This window comes from Microchirus variegatus (genome assembly GCF_963457635.1).
Source record: "Microchirus variegatus genome assembly, chromosome: 1".
NCBI lineage: Eukaryota > Metazoa > Chordata > Actinopteri > Pleuronectiformes > Soleidae > Microchirus > Microchirus variegatus.
In genome coordinates, this window is record NC_139802.1 from 11,694,924 (window position 1) to 11,716,903 (window position 21,980).

Here is a 21,980-nt window from a genome sequence, read left to right on the forward strand (position 1 = left end):
CAACACCATGGATGCAAACAAAAAAGATAAAAGATAAAAGAACTTTGATCGAGATAATTTTTCTGGCTCCTAAAAACATATGTTGTAGGACAGGAAATCAAGGGCCTGCCCTACTGAGTTTGTGAATTATGTTGCCTATACAAGGTTGAGAACATGGGCTGTAAAATATCTTAGGCTTTCACGTTTCCTTTAAAATACATTTTTAATACTGAGAACAATATTCACCATGCCATTGAGGCAGCAAGTTTGACATTGCTTCATCCAACTGGTCTGTATACAAGAATATAAAATCACAGAACCTTTTGGGAAAAAAAGAAGAATTGCTTTGATCTGCGATGGAAGGCTATGTATATCTGCTGTGTTGAATAATTTAATAATAATAATTATTCTTATTAGAAGGAAAAGAAGAAGGGTGTTGGAACTTTGAGCTGTGATTCACATCTTCTAACTGTAGAGGGCAGCACTACACCTCTAAGTGTACAGTCTGTCGGACGTCATAAAATAGACTCATAGCGGGAAAACAGCGGACCTGGCAACCCGGGACGAAGACGCCGACGTAAATGTACGCGCTGACGTACTTTGACGTACACGTCATACGACCTTTATTCTCACGCAAGGCAACTTACGGGTCTTCCTGTTCACTCGTGGCTAGAGGACGTTGGTGTCACTCAGGAGAGCGGCTCTTGTGGTACTGTCGGTTTCCTGTAAATCAAGAAAATAAGCAACAAAGAACATGTTTTCCCGCGCCGTCAGACCCACCGTCAACCTCGCCCGGAGCTTGTCCACCTCGGCCCAGAACAACGCGAAGGTTGCGGTGCTGGGAGCGTCGGGCGGCATAGGCCAGCCGCTCTCCCTGCTACTCAAGAATAGCCCCCTGGTGAGTCACCTCTCTCTCTATGATATCGCTCACACACCCGGGGTGGCTGCAGATCTCAGCCACATCGAGACAAAGGCCCAGTTAAGCGGCCATATCGGTGCCGACCAGTTGGACGCTGCCCTTCGTGGTTGTGATGTCGTGGTCATTCCCGCCGGTGTGCCTAGGAAACCTGGCATGACCCGTGATGACCTTTTCAACACCAACGCCACCATCGTAGCCACCTTGGCCGATGCCTGCGCCCGCTTCTGCCCCGAAGCTATGATCTGCGTTATCGCCAACCCTGTCAACTCCACCATCCCCATTCTGTCAGAGATCTTCAAGAAGCATGGCGTGTACAACCCGAATAAAGTGTTCGGTGTCACAACCTTGGACATTGTCAGAGCAAACACGTTTGTGGCAGAGCTCAAAGGCCTTGACCCAGCTCGTGTCAATGTACCGGTCATTGGAGGTCACGCTGGGAAGACCATCATCCCCCTGATCTCCCAGTGCACACCCAAGGTCGAGTTCCCTGCTGACCAGCTGGCCACACTGACTGGCAGAATCCAGGAGGCAGGCACAGAGGTGGTGAAGGCCAAGGCTGGAGCTGGATCTGCAACCCTCTCCATGGCTTATGCTGGTGCCCGCTTCACCTTCTCCGTCCTGGATGCCATGAATGGAAAGGAGGGCGTTGTGGAGTGTGCTTTTGTCAGATCCGAGGAGACGGAAAGCAAGTACTTCTCCACACCACTTCTCCTGGGAAAGAACGGCATTGAGAAGAATCTTGGTCTGGGAAAGCTGTCCGCCTTCGAGGAGAAGCTGGTGGGCGAAGCCATGGATGAGCTGAAGGCTTCAATCAAGAAGGGCGAGGATTTTGCAGCCAAAATGAAGTGAACAGGAGGCACTTAGATAGTTGAAAATCCAACATCAGCTGTATATGTTAGCTGTCGTTGATCCGTCTTAATTTAAAAGGCATCTGTTAAAGCTCATGGTCTGTCACAGTGTTTCCTCTTTTTTTGTTTTGGTTTTAGCATCAAGATCCTCTTTATTTCACAACTTTATTTGTGTACATACTATACGGTGATTTATCTATATTATACAAAACGTCAACTTTAAACAAAATCTTTATCATGGACAGTCTGTATTTATGTGGATTTCTCCCCTGAATGAAATAAGTCGGAAATACTGTCATCATGCCAACTGAATGTTACTGATGAGCAAATTATTCACTCCAACAATAAAACGGTTTGCTTAAAAAATTAATCCTGTGTTTCTTGTTTTTATTATTTACCTAAATATTTTGGGCTCAACCGCATTAACCCATAAACTGAGCCATCAGATGTTAAAATTCTTTTCATGAAACTAATCCAGATAAGTCGTATTTGTTTTATTTCATCATATTTGTTTTTTTGTTTGTTTATCTTTTTAACAGAAAAATTAAGTGACTGGTTGTGTTATATGGTTTTGACCCTGCAAAAATAAAAAGGTCACAGTTGTTTATTAGGACTTTATTTTATCACTGCAATTCTTTCTTTTTGTGTACTTTATATGTATAATCCAGAATATGATGTCCAAAATGATCCTATGGTATACTTCTAAATGACAATTATTTGCTTCTTAATGAGCTTAGTATATCGTATTGATACTGACAAGTGTTACAACATTACAGGTAGATTTTATGATATGGCTGTCGGGTGAGAAAATGGATAACAGACACGGGTACAAACCATTATAGTTTTATTGACATACAGGTGCTTTTGGTTCCTTGTCAAGGAGCTTTAATGAGAGCACAGACTCGACTTCTACAAAGAAAAACCGGTGGTAGATTAGATTTACTTAAACTAGCTTTTCTGCCAACACATACAAATCGTATGTTAATGGTTTTTAGCTTAACTTTGTATACCTTGCTCCTTTGATTCACGGCATGCCGGTTCACCCACAGCTGCCGTTTGCAGTGATTATGAAGATGTCACAAGATGGCAAGAGCAAAATCACTTTTACTTTTTTTTTTTTTTCTTTACAAATTATGCACCAAATAAAATAATAGATCTAAAGAACGGGAACAATAATAAACAATTGTTCTACATAATGTTGCAAAATCTACATTCAAAAACCAAGATGCACAACGTTGTACCAGGGCCCCATTAAATAACCATATTAACAAGCACATAGTGAAATGTCATTGTCTCTCTGTTCATCTGTCAGTCCTCCACACAGTCACAGACACTTCTCCTTTTGTTCTTCAGTCCCAACAGCAGTCCCAGCTGTGTCTCCTGGACTTAAAAACAGAGACACTCTCTAGGTGGTGAATGTGAAAGAGTAGAAGGCTACAGGGTAGAAAAAGAACATTTTTTTTTTTTTTGAAGTCCATAGTGGCCCAAGCCTTGTGGGTGAATGCGCTCCGGCCCAGTTGTGCACAAACAGTATGTTCAAATCATACACGTAGCAGCAACTCCCCTGCAGTGAGGAGGTGAGGTGGTGGGCAAACAGTGGGTGAAGGTGGGGATTTTTTGGAGGGTGAAGAACAGGGAGGTCACAGGAGGAAGTTTGGGAGGTGCTACAGAGCACTACTGTACAAGGCCGTCTTCGGGGGACACTGGCTCTGTGTCATGGCCTCTGCGATGCCTGTGCTCTGTTTTGTTCCTGTTGTCAGAGTCCTCACGTTCACCTGAGTGTCTCTCCCTCTCACGTTCCCTTTCCCTCTTCTTCTCTCGCCGCCCCTCTTGGTTCTCCTTATCTTTGCGGTTGTTGCGATTTCTCCTTTCTCTTCGCTCCTTCTTGCTCCGTCCACCTGCATGGTAAGAAAACGGCGTAATCAATATTTGCAGAGAAGATTAAGAGCTTCTTTTTGCATGTTCTTAACATTTCAGCTGTACGGGTTGGTTAGCTTTAGCACACACTTCATCTTGTATCTGTTTTAGTAGTTTACTACCTCAGCATAGAGACCTTGCAAATAAATCACTAGTAATGCTCTGGGTGTACCACTAGGTGGCAGCATTCACTCACAGACGGTGGCCACACTGCAGCCCTCTTCCATGTGATGAGCAGACCTCTGTCCAAAATAGAAAACCTTTAAATAAACCCCCCAGTTTATCTGTTCTTGCGACACCATCTCATAAACAAAACCAAGAGTTTTGGAATGCTGAAGTTTTATCTTTACTCGAGCCACAGCTATTAATGATAATAACAAGATCCACCCCTAGGGAGGCTGGAGACGGGACCTGCAAGTGAAAGCAGAGGAGGCCCTTTCCTGTTGTTGCACTACTGCTGTTCATGTGTGAGTGGAGCAGCACGGCCTGCTTGGCTGGCCAGCTGGGGATTGTGAAACTGCTGAAGTCGGCAGTAGGCACAGACACAGGGGGAGAGAGAAAGAGATCTGTGTCTCTCTGTGCATCCCTCCACTATCAGCTTCATATTTCGCCCCCCCTACTCAAATTGTCTCCCTCTGTATATTAATCAAAGCTGGGCTCTGACAGGGACTGTGTCTGACCCACACTTTAGTGATACTAACTTCTACCTGTCCACTCTGTTAAATCTAGCAGGGTATGTAGACAAGAGGTACACTTAAGTGCAACTAAGTGCAAAAACACAATTTACATATCGCAGAGTTCGGTTACATTGCCAAAATGAACCTAAAAGATAATGGAAACTGCTGGGCACATGGATGGATGAATGGATGGAAGGAGTAATCTGGTGCACTGACTCATGCGGGGTCTGCCCCACGTCCTCTATAAACACAGGAAGTCCCCTTTGCTCTCATTGTTTTCACTACACTGACACCATAACTATTTACAAGTTCAGTGGATTAGTCATACTGTAGCCCCCGTGCTTTTGTTGAGCCAGAGGAGAAACCTAATCCATGCCAGTGTTGAGATGATTAGGAGAGTGTTTATCAAACCAGCCTGCAATTGGTTTTTTGGAACAGTTTCTGATGGACTTCTTTTAAACTGTGTGTTGAATAATGTCATCAGGACTATGAGCGGCAGTGAAGGAGTAGCTTGCTTTCGGGACAACACATGGAAACCTTCCAGTGACATTATGAATTGGAGCTTGTGTTCATGGTGAAAAGGATTGATTTGATGAAGAAAAGCTTTACTATTGTTCCAAAATATGTATGGTTTGATTATAAGCATCCACTGAATGCACTTTTTTTTTTTTTTTAACAAAGTTGGAGTTTCAGACTGTTTGTTTATCTAGTTGTCTACAACTCACTGTCACTAACGTCAGGTGCTGAAAAAAAGTGTGCATTTCAGGACTTTACATTTGTAAGACAAAATGTAAGCCGTTTTTAAGAGGAATGATCGTGTTCAAGCTAATCCATTGATGTTATGAAATTTTGGGAAATACATTCCATACCAATACTAGTAACAGATCCGGCCCCTGTGTACTTGTATTTGTATTCATAAAACTACTCCATTACTGCTTCACCCAATACCACTGTACATCTAGTGAGCTGAGCAGGTGTGTTGGTGGTTAAGTGGTTGTGTCACAATGTCACAAAGCAGTTTGGGAATACTTTAAGATAAGAAATGATGACAGAAGTAGAGCAGAAAGCAATCAGTGCTCTGATGGACTGTCGAGAGGAGGAGGTGAAAAGTAGCTCCTTTAACCAGTGATTTAACAAAACATAGAAAGAACCAACAGACGGCACTAAATATAACGTATTATTCATTTAAATCTAACTCAAATCTATTCGTTCATATGCTTTTGCTCAACAAAAAACGTAGTGTTCCATTACAAACGTGGCTATCCTCTATGGCACGTGTCAAACTCGAGGCCAAATGTGGCCCGCCACTTCATTTTATGTGGCCCGCGAGGTCTAAGCTGCTTTAATGTGTGTGTTGACCATAAACTACATTTCCCGCAATGCATGGAGATTGTGGTATAATTGTATCAGTGTATCATTGTATGCTTCATGCGACAGATGAAATTGAGATTGAAATATCCTCAAATGATCCCAAAATAACAGAAATAAGAGAAAGATTGATGCAGATGGAAGACAGTTTCAAGAAAGATGGGAAGGCGAATACATGTTTGTGCCTCGAGGAGAAAAAACGGTACGTTTTTTGTGTTATGAGGCGGTGTCAGTCGTCAAAGACTACGTTGGCATTTTGACACCAAACAAGGAGCCAAGTATGCCAAAGTTAGCCTTCAAGAAAAACAACAAATTGTCAATGAATTAAAAGGCGAACTGCGATCGCAGCAGAATGTGTTCACAAAAGCCACAACCAAAAACAATGCGGCGGTGAAAGCGAGCTTTATTGTGGCTGAAGAAATCGCTCGTGCTTCAAAGTTTTTTTTCTGAGGGTGCGTTTACATTTAGTTACATTTATTCTGTCTTACAGTTACGTCTGCTCCTTTGAGTGCAATCATTACACTGATGTGGCCCTCAGTGAAAATGAGTTTGACACCCCTGGTCGACGGTGTTAAACATATCTCAACGTAAATACCTGGAAATAAAAGCTGAACTCTTGTCTTATTAAACCTAAATGTTTTACAGCAAAAATAACGGAATTGGCTTCACTTTTCCATGTTTAAACAGTGGCAAAAGCTCACAGCTGAAGTCAGGGAAATAAAATGTGTTATAAAGTAGTCAGCGAGTAACTGTACTTGCACTCAGTCAGAACAAAGTGGTATCCGTGCACCACCAATTCCCTGTCTCACTTTATCAGGATTAAATTGAGGCATTTAATTAGCACAATGCTCACCCCTTTTTATTTTGTTGGATAGCAATAGCTCATAAATATAAGTTTAAAAATGTAGCACAAAGACATTAATAATGATATAGTGTCAGAGAGCACATGTAATTCTCTGAGGTCACATTTATTTCGACTTCACTTCGATTACATCATGTGCAACTATCGTTTTGCAGCTGCAGACTGTACACTGCAAAAAAAGATTTATGATGACTAAATGATACATTTGCGTCAAATTATACCCCTATAATATAAGTCTGTGTCCCATCAAAACAAAGACAACAAGCGCTCTCAAAGTCAACAATCAATTAGCTCCACATGTGTGTAGGAATGTATGTATAAAAGCTGTTGTCTTTTTCATTCTGTCTTATTCCCCATTAAAGCCTGGCCTGCCCTGTAAACTCAGCCACTCGTATGGACCTGTTGAATATTCTGTGGCTGCTGTGTGGAAATCTGCTACAACGCTTTAAAGTACACAGAGAGGAAGCTTTACTGAATTGGACACTGCACACTGTATGAGTGAGTGACCATATTAATGAGAGACAAAGAGCAGCAGAGGGATTGACGGCAAATTTACGGAGAATATAAAATGAACCAATGATCGAGGGGAGAGTGAGTGAGGATGGATGATCAAATGAGGGAGCATTGGGGGCATTGAGGGTAACAGGAGGTGTGTGCACTGTGTAGGCTATGTGTGTGCATGTGGTTAGAGGGTAACTGTGTGTTTTATGGTAGCACATCCTCCGTGGCAGGCGTTCTGTCGTCCGGGGAGCTTTTGGCGGGAGCCAGGCTGGGATTAAAGGCTATGGGCTGTCCCACAAGTGGAATGCCTGCAGGATGGCCGCCAGGATGTGATGAGAGGGGTTGTGTGTCTGTCTCTCTCTCTCTCTCTCTCTGTGTGTGTGTGTGTGTGTGTGTGTTTTTGCTAAGGTTTACAGAGGGCACATGCAGAGACAGAGAGGTGAACAGCAGGTCGGTCGAAGGACGGCGTTAACTTAAGAGGGATGATAGCGGATGGGGATGTGCATGGAAGAACAGATCCAAGTTTTTGAGAGCATTATGTCCAACAGTTAAAAAGTTTTGTGAAGTCGAGAAAGAAAAGAAAAATTGTGCCCATCGTAAAGTGGGGTGTAGGGGATGTACCATACTCTGCGATAGACAAGCATCCCTTCAGAGAGAAATACTCATGGTTGCCTCACGCTACAGACGCTGTAGACAAGAATCTGCAGGATACTCCTTCACCTAGTCATATACAGCCGACTACCTTCTACCTTTGTAGGCCAGGAAAAGATTAGCCTGACTTGGCTTGAGGAACAGAAGTAGGGAATACTGGAAGCTGGCCTGACTCTGTCTGAACCCCGTTGAAAAAACCCATATATGCTACCAACAGAGGCGCAGCTTGTGAACAGGCAAGGCAGGCAACTGCTTGGGGCCCCGAGCCGATAGGGGGCCCCCGACACTCGGAGCCTGAGGGCAGTTTTTACTGAAATGTGCAGTGACCAGCCGCCTCCCCGTCCCCCTTAAAATACAATGGGCAATTTGCAATGACATCTCAGTAGGAAACCTCCCTAAAGGGGCCTCACATCACTTTAACCTCTGTGAAGTTATCGTTCTGCAAGTTGGAAAATGAAGAGGATTATTTTCAGTGTAATGCATCTTTTTTACTCAGTTTATATATGTTTTTTTCAGTAATTTACAGTATTTTATTGTTCTATATATGTATATTGTTTGTAATGTGGGTTCTTTACAGTGTAGTGTATTTGTTTTACTAAGTTTATATAGTTTTTTAAAACCCATTTACAGCATGTTATTGTTCTTTACATTTATAGTTTCACATACTTTTTAATTACAAGGTTTTTCCATGTTATTTCATTTTTTTTTTTTTTTTTTGAAGTCATACATTTTTCCTTGGTGTCAGATTATTGGTAACATAATGGTGATGAACACTGGTTGGAAGGGCCCCCTGGGAATTTTTGCCTAGGGCCCCTGCAGACTCTAGAATTGCCTCTGGCTACCAACATACTCTGACTCTGTGGAGCCACAACCAGGTTTATTCCTCCTATCCAAGTCTTAAAGGGATACTTCACTGATTAGCATGTGGCTTTGTATTGCTAGAAAAGCATTATTATTTTTTAGAAGTTTTGCTGTCCTCCCTCATTTTTCCCCTCATTTTACAATAAAAGCGTTTGTGTAATCCTCCTCTGACGCGTTATGACGCGTAACGCGTCATATCGCGTCAGAGGAGGATTGCGCAACGTCGAGATTAGAACTACAATATTAGGTTCTGCACTTTTTTGACTCACCCACAGGGGGACGAGACTTCCCAGAATAGACGAGACTTCATTCCCAGAATGAAAACACAGTGTCCGCCATCTTTGCTAAAAGCTACCACCGGCTCTCGCTCTCTTTAATTTGGCCTTGTAAACTCAGAAGACAATGACAGAATGTAGTTTTCAAACTGATATGGCTGCGAGGGAAAGGACCTGCTTTTTGGCGTTACCCGCGGCCGGAACCGGGTACCTGGAGAACTTTTTGTGGGCACTTGAATGTGCCGCCGCGGGCTCTGGCTGCCGCAGCGGAGCGAAGCTGCACACACTTCGGCCTGGCACTGGCCGGACCTGGAGCAGCTCGCTCCAACTCGGCCGGGCGGGCAACGGGGGTAGCGGGCGCTGGTCCGGTGGATGAAGGAAACGGGATAAACGGCCGCCTCAATATAAAGTGAGTATTTTTTTTTTTACCACCGCATTTATCCATGTTTATATGTGACGCCAGCTGAACTAACGTTAGCATATTTACAGTTCATTTACATGTAAGAACAGATACTTCGATTCGCTAACGCTATAATCATTGTTTTACAGACAGTCATATCACCTAACACCTTACCATCACTGGAGTGGATCCACAGACTGGGGAAAGACGATCGTCTTGTTTTACCTGACTGTGTTGTTGAGAAGAACATACGCAGCTCCTGAAAACAGTACTGTCTATGAAGACTGTTGATAATAAGTCTGATTTTTCTTTTTATGACTATTAATATTAAAAATCTAAATTCATATATGTTGTGGTTTAGTATTATTAGATGAAAAGTGATTTAATTTGGAGAAAAGGGTTGATAAACATTTCAGAATTAATAAAATCAGTAACTATTCAGCCTCCTTCCTCAAGTCTTTACTTTACAAAAATGTACAAATGCATGCAGGGTGTGAAGGTGAAAAAAAATAACTTTATTATTCACAAAGGAAAATGTTTTACCATCATATTCAAGAGTACACATTAAAAATAATCAAGGAGCCATATCTAAAATCATGTCTAACACAATATGCAAACAAAAAATAAATAATGAAACATGTAGAGCGGTGTCAGAATCTGATGTGGGACAGATGGAGGAGTCACAGTGGTGAAGAGGAGCAGAGCTGGATGCTGTGAAGAGTTTCTCCAAGACTTGATTAAACCAGGCTTCAGCTGTAAAGGACAAGGAATATAATTACACATAAAATATGAACGAAGATGTTACTTCTTTTCAGGAAAACAAACATTTCAGCTAAATATACCAACTGGGTGAGCTGTGAGCATTATACTGTTGTCTATATAGGCGTCTTGAACAAACATGAACAACAATAAAACATTTGAATAACACTGACATTATTCTCCAGCGAAAGCAAGGTGACTTTACTTTGCTAACAGAATACGTGTATATAACGTGTGTGTAATTGTCTATCAAACGTTACGTTTACAAAGTTGTTGCTTCACTGCCGACAACTATATCACATCGAATACTATGATCAGAAATAGAATGGCATATTATCGCCAGTCTTACCTCTCAGTTACGTCTTCCTGCTGGAACTGTAGACTGTGAACCCCGCTAGCTTCCAGGTTTTTTTCTTTCGATTTCTTCACTCCAAACAAGCTTAGCATAGCTTAGCTTTCAAGCTTCAGCACCGCTCTGAATCTCTGACCGGCAAATAATGGGAACTTACTGCTTGTCCTTTCCTTGTTTTTACTGCACGTCCCGGTATAATTTAGCACAGTAGAGAACAATCCTGTGTAACGTGCAGGTCCGTTATGTATCCGGAATGTATATGTAGCTTTTCCCCTCGGGGATTTGTGTCCGTGTATCACGCTGTCTGCTAATGGACGCGTCTGTGTCTCTCGGGAGCAACAATGGCGGCGTGTGAACTCTCGCTGGAAATGAGCGCTGTGCATTCTGGGAGTTGGTGTCTTTCGTGGACATGAGCGATAAATACATTTTTCTGCTTTTCTCAGCCAAGAAGGCACTTGCTTCAAATATTATTTCACATTTATACTACATAGATGACCTAGTTTTAATAGACATCCATCTTCTCAACGGTGAAATATCCCTTTAAGCATTTTTCGAAAAAACCAAGATAGCATTGACAAATCCTGAGGTTTCAATTCAGCAGTTCACAAAGCCAAAGGGTGACACTTAGTGGTGTACTTGGATCATTCATGAGAGTGGTATCAAATCACTCGTCAAACTGTCATTATCCCAATTATTATCAAATATCATTGTGGGTGATCTGAGGCACACCTCACCTCGTCGTAAAGCGAAAGCTTAAATAAACAGAATGTAACACAAATGTAATTGTACTGTATCATACAGTAACTCTTGACAAGAAACCTATACTTAAATGTCTCCTTCAAGAAAATATGTCTGTGGGTTAGCACAAGCTTTGAACCAAAAGCACATCAGGTTGATATAATAAATATTAAATGCAAACAAGTGAGATACATTTGATGATTTACTAAAAGTTGTCTATAGTTTGAAGTCTGAAAGGTTTTCAGTGTTGAGTCATAGATGAGGATGGGATTGTTAAGGGTGGAGACAACAGGAGGGAGAGAACAAATACAAAGGATCTTAAAAATATTTGGAGTGAGTTGTAGGTGAGGATGTGGGAATTTCAAACCCGTTGAAAGCCAAATGAGAAACAGGAGGTGAAAGAGGAAGAGCAAAAACATAGGAGTGGCACTCGTGAAAGGGAGGATGGAGAAAGGAGCGAGAGTGCAGAACAGGGGAGGGGAGAAAGTGTGAAGAAGGAGGAAAGGAAGAGGAGTAGGAGGATGTATCGGTGTCTGAGGGCTGCTGCAGGATTACTGGGGACTCTCTGAGGTCGGACCACTGACCTCCTAGCGTGTGCAGAACATAAACAGCGAGGAGAGGACGCCACAAGGCAGATAATTAGCTCTCATTCACTGCGGATGCTGTCGGAGTTGGGGCAACTGGGTAATCTTGGTAACCCTAACCCAATGTTGGGGGCAAGGTCGATAAATGGGAATCTGTAGTTTGTTTGTTTCTTTTTCTGAATCTTTTTTTTCTGTTTTTTTTTTTTTTAGATCAGCAGCTCCACATGTACGTCTTGGCCCAACTCACTGGGATCAACAACAGAAATCTTATATTGGGGTCAGTGTTTTCTTTTTTGTGGTAGAGTGAGTGTGTGAGTGAGAGAGAGGGAGACAAAGAGAATGGATTGGATCAGTGTACAGATACACAGATAGAAAGTCGAGGGTAGCCAGTGTACCAGCACATTTCAGTCTGCCAATCCGGTTGACCGTTTTCACAAGTTACCACCAAAACCAACGACTGCATTAAACTTTGCTGCGTGTATGAAACATTGTGCATTTATTTGCCCCGTTTGAAATGGAGAGGGTGTATCTGTATCTGGATGTGTGTGTGTGTGTGCACATGTGTTGATTTGCGTGCGTGTTTGAGTTAGTGAGTGTGTTGGCAGCTGTGGGGATAAACCAATACTGATCCCCTGGTCGCCGCATGCCTCCCAGGGGGAGGATGTTGATGTTGAGCTGGCTGTTTCTGCTGCATCACACACACACACACACACACACACACACACACACACACACACACACACACACACACACACACACACACACACACACACACACACACACACACACACACACACACACACACACACACACACACACACACACACACACAGGGACACACACGCGCACGAAAGGAAATACACACATGCACACACATACACAGTGTTTGTTCTGTAAGTGTGAGGCCCCAGGGGGCTGGATCTCAGCCTCCTACCCTGTCTGCGATCTATCATTTAACACTACAGAGCCCAGGCTAAAAAACAACCAGCCGTAGCCACCAACCACCTCAGTAACCACACACATGCAGTACACACATAACACAAAGTGATCATAAATGCTCCACAGGACTGGGTTTTATAAAGAGACGTCTGAAAGCAGTTTCCACTCTATTCATTAGGAATGATCACGCTATTCCCTGTTTACTAGGAGCAGAGAAAGCGGTTTTACTGTTTAAAATTTGAAGAGCTCTCATGGGAAAACGCATAACATACCCATTGCAACATGTGTTCCCCCCACTGTCCTCACTCTGACCACAATGACAATCCTCTAAGTAAACAGCCATAGTCCGGAGCGGAAGAACGACTAGCTCTGATTGTACAAGCTGAAGCAGCAAGGTCTGGAATTCATAGAGAGTAGACTGTACCATGTGTCACAAATACAAAGATGGCAGTGATACGTGCAATAGGTCAGCAGCAACTTGTGTCAGAAACAGACAGTGTCTGTTAAGTTTTAAAATTCAGTTTTTCTGTTTGTTTTATTTTTGGACAATTAAGACTTTGATGCCGAGTCTGACAGAATCTGTGTTTTCTTTACCTGGACACTTCCTCCTCTTGACCAGACACTCTTTGATCTCTGAAATCTCAGGGCACGGTTGACCGAGGGGTGACGGGTCCTGCAGGACCTGCCTCGTGCGGGTCTCCTGGCCCCGCTTGAAGCCACAGGTTCTACCCGACCGAGAACAGGGGCTCCAATCACTCCACTCCCCAACTTCGCAGTGTACTGAAAATGGAGAAAAAGAAATGAGGGTGGGAAACATTATTTAAGTAATTCAATGTTTGAAATGGGTCGCTGTCTTTGCCAACTGTAGCCGTTTACAGTAAGAGCCAAATAATATTGCATGAGCGACTAACTGGATAGGCATCTTTCGTGGTTGCACATATTTGACTGACCTTGTGGTGTGCACTCCATGAGTTGGTCATTGGGCGCGTAGTCCTCTGGACAGACATGGTGGCACCTCCCACTGAGCTGGTACAGGCCTGGCCGGCACTTTGTGCATGTCTCACTGTTCACACATGACTCACACTCTGCAGGGCACCCTGCGAAAACAAAAGCGCAGTTATGTATCTGTTACCGTAGTGGTCAAATTTAGCAGCACGGATATTTCATGCACCACTTGAGCTCTCGAGCAAAGTGAGATTTGTTTGGCAAATTGTGTAAAGATAGTGTGGGATACACTGGACAATGCGAGCAGGGTTAAAAGCCAAACCCCTTGATTTATCCTGGGCCCCCCCCTCATAAATATGAACTGTGGGCACTCACTTTGAACACACTCCCTCTGTGTGTCACTGCGGACCAGCCCATCAGGGCAGCTCTCCAGGCACTTTCCCAGGTGAAGGTAGAATCCTGGTCGGCAGCGTGTGCAGAAGTTCCTGTTGAAGCAGGAGTCGCACTCCGACCTGCACTCTGACAGAGAAACACCCACCGCCAGGGTTTATTTAAACCCGGTACAAGTCATCATGTGTGTCCTGCATGTTAAATATACAGGGTGTCACAGTGTGTGTGCATGTTTGACTGGGAATACAGTCAGGAATATAGGTCACTGCAGGAAGACCTATGTAGCTGGTGATACTTCACTTGATTTAATGAGATTTGATTCAATAGACAAAGGCTACTTAATAGGTTAACCACTGTAAGGACATTCATATGTATACATAATGTTATATTCATATTTATAATGACAATGTTTTGAGGCCAATCTGAAATCAAAACATGTAGTTATGAGGGCACATTTAACTCAAGTTTGAAATACTTTTCTGTGTCCAATGACAGAGGTTTGACATGTGACGAAACACGAGTCTGGAGCCTATGATCAACCCAACACACTCCTGTTCATGCTTACTTGTGCAGGTGTTTCTTTCTGGGGAGCGTGTGTCATAAAAGCCTGGAGGGCAGGAAGTCATGCACACCCCGATCTGCTTCATCCCAATCCTCTCCAAGTGCATGAAGAAGCGTGGCTTGCAGGACAAACAGCCATTGTAGTCGGAGCAGGTCAGACAGCCACCCTGCTGGCACCCTGACCTCACACCAGAGATCTCTGTTGGTGTGCACAGGGAGATGTACACAAATTAATTAGCCCATTTTGTACAATATCACAACTAATCATTGCATTTGAACAATAGAATAATAAATGGTCTTAATGGATCATTTGCCAAACCGCATTGTCCTAATGCCAACCATGTTTAAAACTGTCAGTGTCAGGGATGACCCCATTACTCATCGGGCAGCTTTTCATTAAAACTTTAATACTCATTTAGCACTAAAACATTAAAATAAGAATATATATACATCTGGTGTCTTAACATTCTTTGTCAGCCACCAACGAGATGTAAACTCAAAGAGAACCATTTATCATCCTTCACAATAAGACATCATGTGGTAATTTTTGGGTTTATATCGGGTTTTATGTGCGGCTTATGTTATTAAAAACAGAAGGAACTTTGTTTTGTAATATCATAGCCACTTTTTCCTCCCAAGCAGCTACAAGTCCATGTGACAATACTTTCCCCCCCATCTCTTGGTTGTTTTATGCAGCAAGATGACAGTCTTAGCAGCTCAATTAGGTTGGTATGAGTGTGATGCAAGGTTCGAGAATGTTGGTTAATATCTTTGGCTGACGCTGGACTTCAGTGCCATGTGGTGTGAATGTCACATGTGCAGATCATGGGATATTTTAGTTCGCAGGTCTCGGCTGAAAATCTCGAAAGTTTGACCCAGGTTTTTACATTTCTGACAAAAAAAGTTACTTCAATAGTTGTACTTTATTGTTGTTGAACTGCTGGATTTTTGAAAATGCTTCCCAGTACCTGACCAATATAAGTTTGTGGTTTCATGTTTGTAATCATGAACGAATCAATATTCAAGAGCTGGTAATTTATTCTGTGGATTAACATTGCATAATCATTAGGTTTCAGTAAAAACACAAAAGCCTGTGCTATTATGTTAATTCATATTTTTCCACGTTTCTATAATTCTGTAATCAGGGCTAAGAGGAAAAAAACAACCAGCTATGATATGAAGTTATATCAACTTACATTTAAGTGATTGTTAGAATTAATGACAGTATTTTTTCATGTTTACAAGTTTGGATGAAGATGATGATGCACTAGATTAAAGGTTTAGGTTCATACAGACACATTTTTTAATATCTCCTCACTAACACATCTAGCATGTCAACATGACGATGTGAGTTTAGCTTCAGTTGAAAACATATGTGGTGTTGAAATATTGTAGACAAATAAAAAAAAAAAGTTTGTAAAACTGAATCAAAGAGGAAGAAGTGAATTCTGTGTAATTTCATACCGCCCGCCTGATGGAAATGCTTGTATATCTAGTATCCGATTGCACTTTGTGGACAAATACATCATCACAGAGGGTTGGGTGGTTAGATGTGTATATATGTACTGAAAACCACCAGAAATGGCAGTTTCCAGGCTGTTGTGTAGTTCAGAGAAGATCTTTTGAGCCCTTGATGATGCTGATGTTACAATTACTCTATCTGAGTCTTTATCAGGGGATGTGTTTAACTAACTCTCTGTTAGAAAAGCCAACATTTAGTTAAACCCAGAATGTGTCTATTGATACTGAGACATTGTTTGTAAATTGTTTCAGTAGCTACATCATGTCAGACAAATCAAGAGCAGCCCCCCTCTAAGCAATCAAGGAATTGGTTTTCCTCTCCAGCCTTGGCACTGGATGCCAATGGCTTAAGCGGGCCTTCATTCTTTTTCTCCAAGTTTAAAGTTTAGCTGTCAGTTTACAATAGATCATGGATTCTTTGTTTAAAATATCTCAACAATCTTTACAACTGTTGTCCATTTGCCCACATGTGTTTCTGCCAAGATCCCCTGATTCACTGAAGTCTTAAGACGCAGGAATTTGGCCTTGCCCTTGCACTTGCGCCAACAAAACCTCAGTTGGAGAGCGGTATCTTGCATAACATACCAACAAAGTCGCATATGAGTAAACACGATCACATGCCAGTACACACACAAACACACAGTTGGAGAAACTAGAAACACAACAAAACAAAAGTAACCAAAAAAAAAAAATGCTCAAACTACTGTTTGCCTTTTTAAAACCCCATCACCTTTGATTTCCCTCCTGTTATGATATACACATATAGCCATATATAAGAAAGGACTAAATCCATTCCATGACGATGAGCTGTATCCTTATACTAGAATATGTATATAATTGCCACCATTAGCAACCAGGCCATCATTTCTGGATGCATCATCAAAGACAGGAAGCCCGGAACTTGGGTTTTGTCTCTGCATCGTCGTTTTGGCCTTTTCACCGAATGGTCATTGACTCCCAACTCACTCTTAACCCCCTCTTTCTCTCTGAAGTCTGTACTCATTTACCCCTTCACCAACTAATCTCCCCAACCTCCCTGACATCTCAGGAAGTGTTAGATATCTGCCTCCTTGGAGGAAGTTTGGATTCTTAGAAGCACTTCTCAATTAAAGGGCACTGAGTCTATAGGCTACAGATTACTCCATCCTAAAAAACGCTAAACGGAAGTGTAAAGAAGTTACAGCTTCCTTACTGGGCAGTGAATAAAGCTGTAGAACAGGAGAACGCCACAGTATATTGAGTACAGAGAAAAGAACACCTCAAAAAGCACAATATCTGTGCTGTTTCAAGTCACAGTCTTGAGAGACTCTTTCATTTTGTTTAGAAGAAAGTAAACATTTATTTTAAGTAAGTAAATAGTAAGTAAAAGTTAACGTTATTTTATATTTTGGCCTTAATGCGGCATAGAGTATAAAGCGTATTCCACTGTATGTATTTATTGTTCTTTGGAGTAGCACAAACACATTCAAGGGATAATAATCAATCTTATCGATTATCAACTTATTATTTTTTCTTTGCCCCGTTATGTGTTCTTGCTGTTTTCTTGCAAAACAAAAACACACTCTTGATTGAAATAAACTACACTCAACAGTGTCGGTAAGAGCAAAGTTGCCCCTTCAAAACTACGTAATAAACACTCCGTTAACCCCAGATGCTACAGCTCCCTACTTTTTTTGAGGAAAAAAAATGTCTACTTTGGTGGTCATGAGAGGGGGAAAAAAAGGACAACCAAAGTGTCTGCAAACACAAGTAAAGACAAAGTGGTATAAAGAGATGTTTCAGCCCCAGGTGGCACAGATAAAAACATCACTCTGAAGGTCTGTTATTGTAGATCACAGACAGTTTTCAGCCACGCTGGCAAGTAATACCTTGAATATTCCAGCAATCACTGCTCTTCTCTAATAGACTTAGTCATGGTGCACATCTGGAGATCCTCAGTGATAAAGTGTGGACAGGAAGAAGAGAAAAGTATACTTTATTGACACTTATTTTATGGTCTTAAGTGGGGAAAAAAGGCTGTTCATGGTTCAAGAGATGACACATCATTCTGGACCACAGGGAGATACAAGTGAGTGTTTCTGGCATAGAAAAACTATACTGTTCATATTGAGGCTACTGTCAAATTTACATTCACTCATTGTGAAGAGTAAAGGAACAAGACAGGGTATGATTTCAAGAGTTCATCGTGTCACCTGAACCTCGCGCTGTGTGATTTAAGAGCAACATAAACGCAATTAGACAACGCTGCAGATGAAGGAAATGAGTAAGCATTGAAAGTGCATCACCAAATATGGGAACTGAAGCTGTGAATGTCCATTTGAGCACTATCTGATCTGCCCTGACACGAGACTCCTTGCGTCTGCGGCTCTGGCCGCTAGAGAGCGACGGGAACCAGGAGACTGTGAGCGCAAAGAGGAGCGGCTTTGGGTGAAAGGGAGAACAATCAATTAATCCACTTAAGGTTCAAATGAAACACATTGTGGACTCATAATAGTGAAATTATTTAAAGTATTGAATATGTGCCATACGGTCACAGAGTTGTCAAGCTGGAGCGCGTTCAAATGAGAGCAAGAAATTGAAGAAGTGAAGAAATTACGCAGCGTAATGAGAGAGAGTGCAGGAACCTCATAGGTACAGCGTGGAAAGTAGACGTTATCTCAGCCTATATTTATTCAGTGAATATCATAATGTGATAAAATATACGTGTATTTTAAAGAAATATGTTTGTACTTAAGAACAACAACAACAAAACAGATTAAAGTCAATAAAAATGAGTACATAGTAATGCAACATTGTGCCACGCGTTCTTGGCGACAGCTAATAATGGCCGTGCGGAGCAAGGAGACTATATATTTTGGTAATACCAAATTATACTGAATGGCTTGTGACCTTTGTGGCATGTCGCATTTTTAACTATATAGTCAAAAAGGGCCAAACAACTGCTGTTTCATGGGATACAACAATAAAGTGAAACAATATAAAGAAAATAAGAAAACATGCACCAAACACCTGCAGCATCACTTTTATACTCACGTTTATGTTGCCGGTGCCTGGAGCTGCTGTGCTGCTGACAACCAGTGTAATCCATGCAGTGCAAGATGATCAAGACAAAGGAGATCAGTTGTAATTGCATAGTAGCCCAGAGGTGAGACTCGTAAAGCCAATGTCAATGTTCAAGACACTTTATGGATAAGATTCCGTTTTCTTCCGCCAGACGGTCGCAGAAGGTGCAGGGCAGATTATTCCTGAACACAGGAGGACCCCCAGCTATGGCAGTGGATTGGGATGGCCCAATAGTTCCTGGGCCGTTGAAACTGTAACATCGTGGAGAGGTTCTTCACATGTGCCGAGAAAGCCAATTATCTGTTATCCGTGCTGTGATAAAGAGCATTCCCTCCAAAAAAATCAGAAAAAACAACAAACACAGAAAAATGCCGATTTTCATCCGTTGTGCGCAATAGGACGGTGGAATCAAACATTAGTAATGACCAGAAAATCAAAAATATGTATTGAACAGGTTACAACTGACATTACTCTCAGGAAGTTTGTCATATACATCCATTTGTAGAACTCCAAATTGACCTATCTCCGTGTTTCCCCGTGGAGATGCGCCGTGCGTCCCCGGTGTGTGGATGCCTCAATGTGCCAGACGCACTCAGGCTCTCTCCGTCATCCCAGCATCAACTGGAGCAAAGATGCGTAAAAGCCACCAAGGAAACCAAAACGAATCACCACAAATTCAATTTCTAAAATAAACGTGACACAGTCCCTTTGCCTGTCAAACTAACACCTCCTGTCTGGCTCGCATAGACCGGCAACTGAACCAAAGTAGACGTTCGCAGTTCCAGCGCTTTTCTGCTTTGCCATGCACTCCCCTCCTGACGGCCCGCTGATGACTTCAACACACACACACTCTCTCTCTCTCTCCCTCTCTCCCTCTCTCCCTCTCTCCCCATTTAGTGGGCTTGCCCTCTAAATAAACTTTAGAGGGCAAGCCCACCCCCCTTCAGAGAAGAGAGGGAGAGAGAGAAAAATAAAGAGGGAAAGGTATATACTTTATCTCAGAGCAGAGTGAGAGTTATGGAAATGTCTTGTGCTGTAGCGCATCTTAGATCCTCGCGTGTTTCCATGTGTTATTTTAAACGCGCACCATAAACAGAATGTGAAATTGTGAGCCTCTGTCTGTGTGACTGTCACCCCAACACCATTCACATGTTGATGCGTTGTTGTTTTGTTGCACGTTTTAAATGATAAAACTACTAAGACTTTCCCATAAAGATCTACAGAATCAAATGTATTTCAACATTAATTTGATCTAATGCACATTCCAGATGTGTTGTGTGTTGCCCTGATCGATTATTTCTCTTCTGACTCGTTTTACCGAGTGAGAAAGCCATCTCAGATTCTGAATAAGATGGAAGTTTATCATCATCTTCTATAGCTACACAGAAATTCAAACAAAAATGTAAATGTAAAAAGTAATGTCATAATGACTCTACTCCTCCCTAGTGTGTTTATGTCACAAAATACCCCCCCCCCCCAAAAAAAAAATTACTTTATCAATAAATGATTCGTTTTGGACAATGTTACCTTATAGTAAAGCTGCATATTTATTTTTAGCCATCAGATTCTTGTGCAAAATTGTCGGGCTTAATGAACATTTACAGATATTGGGCAACTGGTAATGAAGATGAAGGCAGAGATAAATTAATTTTGGTGGAGAGAAGTTGCCATCAGCTGAACCTTTTCTGCAGCATTTTATCTCATAACCTCTAGAGGGAGTTCACTCCATAAAAGCTTGAATCACATTGACATGACAGAGATGCATGTGGGTTATGGTAAACTGCAGGACTTGACATTATTCTGTTCAAGTGTGATGATGATGATGTGGGTAGTTATTAATGCAGAGGAAAGATGAAGAGAATTTTAGCAGATAAAAAAACTGTGAAATTGTCTGATTTTACTTTTTTCCTTTAAAAAAAAAAAAGAAAATCACATTGTGCTATTGTTGCACAATTTGCCTCACCAACAGAGCCTTGGCCTGTGGGTTCAAATGTTTTCCGGTAAATATTCTAATACTGAAACTTACAGTAATACCACCAGGTTTAGTGAATTGCAGCCTCTTAGATCAGAGCAGGGTCGAGTAAAGCAAAGTCTTAGACTCATTTGTCTAACTTGTGTGTTGATGTTTAGGGGGAACAGTATGCACAAACTCTGTGCTTCTCCTCACTGTGGCTTCTGGTCTGCCATCAGTCATTGTGCTGGCGAAAGCAATACAAACAGAGTGTGGGCTCTTTTCTTGAGAACTCTCCCTGTTTGTCCTGTACTGACTCAGGACCAAGTCAGCGACAACTCACAGAGACTGTCCAATTGTTTTAAAACCCTTTCACCTTCACTGACACAGACCAGTGATTCCAAAAACACAAATGATTAGTGCTACACACGGGCTTCCAATATGCACATTTAAAATGTCAAAAGATTTAAAAGATTCTAGAATGAACAAACTTGTAATCGTACGCCAGACTGTAGCAAAACTGATATAGTATGTTGAATTAACCTTTTTTTTCCAAAGGGAAAAAAAATGGCAAAGTACCATGATGAAAAATTAATGAAAAATTACAAAATTTCCCTCCTCCCTCTCCTATGTCCCAGCGCGTTGGTGTAAGGGATATAGAGGAATAATGCTCGTCTTTGTGTCCAGTCTGAACTGGTTCTACCATCCCATTGGAGCATTGGTGTGTGTGCGTGGAAGGTTAAGGTCACTTGGTCAGTCCCTGTGACCGTCCAGTGAGAGAATCAGTCGACACCTGTAAATGAAGTCGGGCAGGTGCATAAACCCTCCCAACTAAGGGTGGATGAACACGACACAATTTCTTCGCTAATACCACATCAAGTCCTATTTTAGCCTTAATCTATTTTCGGCTTTGCTCTCA

The 21,980-nt window shown here is 42.0% G+C and overlaps 2 protein-coding genes across 2 annotated transcripts; one reads left to right on the forward strand and one right to left on the reverse strand.

Moving 5' to 3' along the window:
- The first annotated feature begins 613 nt into the window (after nt 1–613).
- On the forward strand, nt 614–2,116 carry mdh2 (malate dehydrogenase 2, NAD (mitochondrial)). The gene has a single exon (XM_083886882.1). The coding sequence runs from the start codon at nt 734–736 to the stop codon at nt 1,745–1,747; it is 1,014 nt and encodes a 337-aa protein (XP_083743008.1). The 5' UTR covers nt 614–733; the 3' UTR covers nt 1,748–2,116.
- A 1,304-nt stretch (nt 2,117–3,420) lies between these two features.
- rspo3 (R-spondin 3) lies at nt 3,421–19,180 on the reverse strand (the record flags this gene model as incomplete). Its single annotated transcript, XM_083897514.1, has 6 exons — nt 3,421–3,644; nt 13,225–13,410; nt 13,581–13,727; nt 13,951–14,094; nt 14,531–14,725; nt 19,081–19,180. 6 exons carry the CDS (start codon nt 19,178–19,180, stop codon nt 3,421–3,423), a joined length of 996 nt encoding a protein of 331 aa, XP_083753640.1.
- Nucleotides 19,181–21,980: the final 2,800 nt, after the last annotated feature.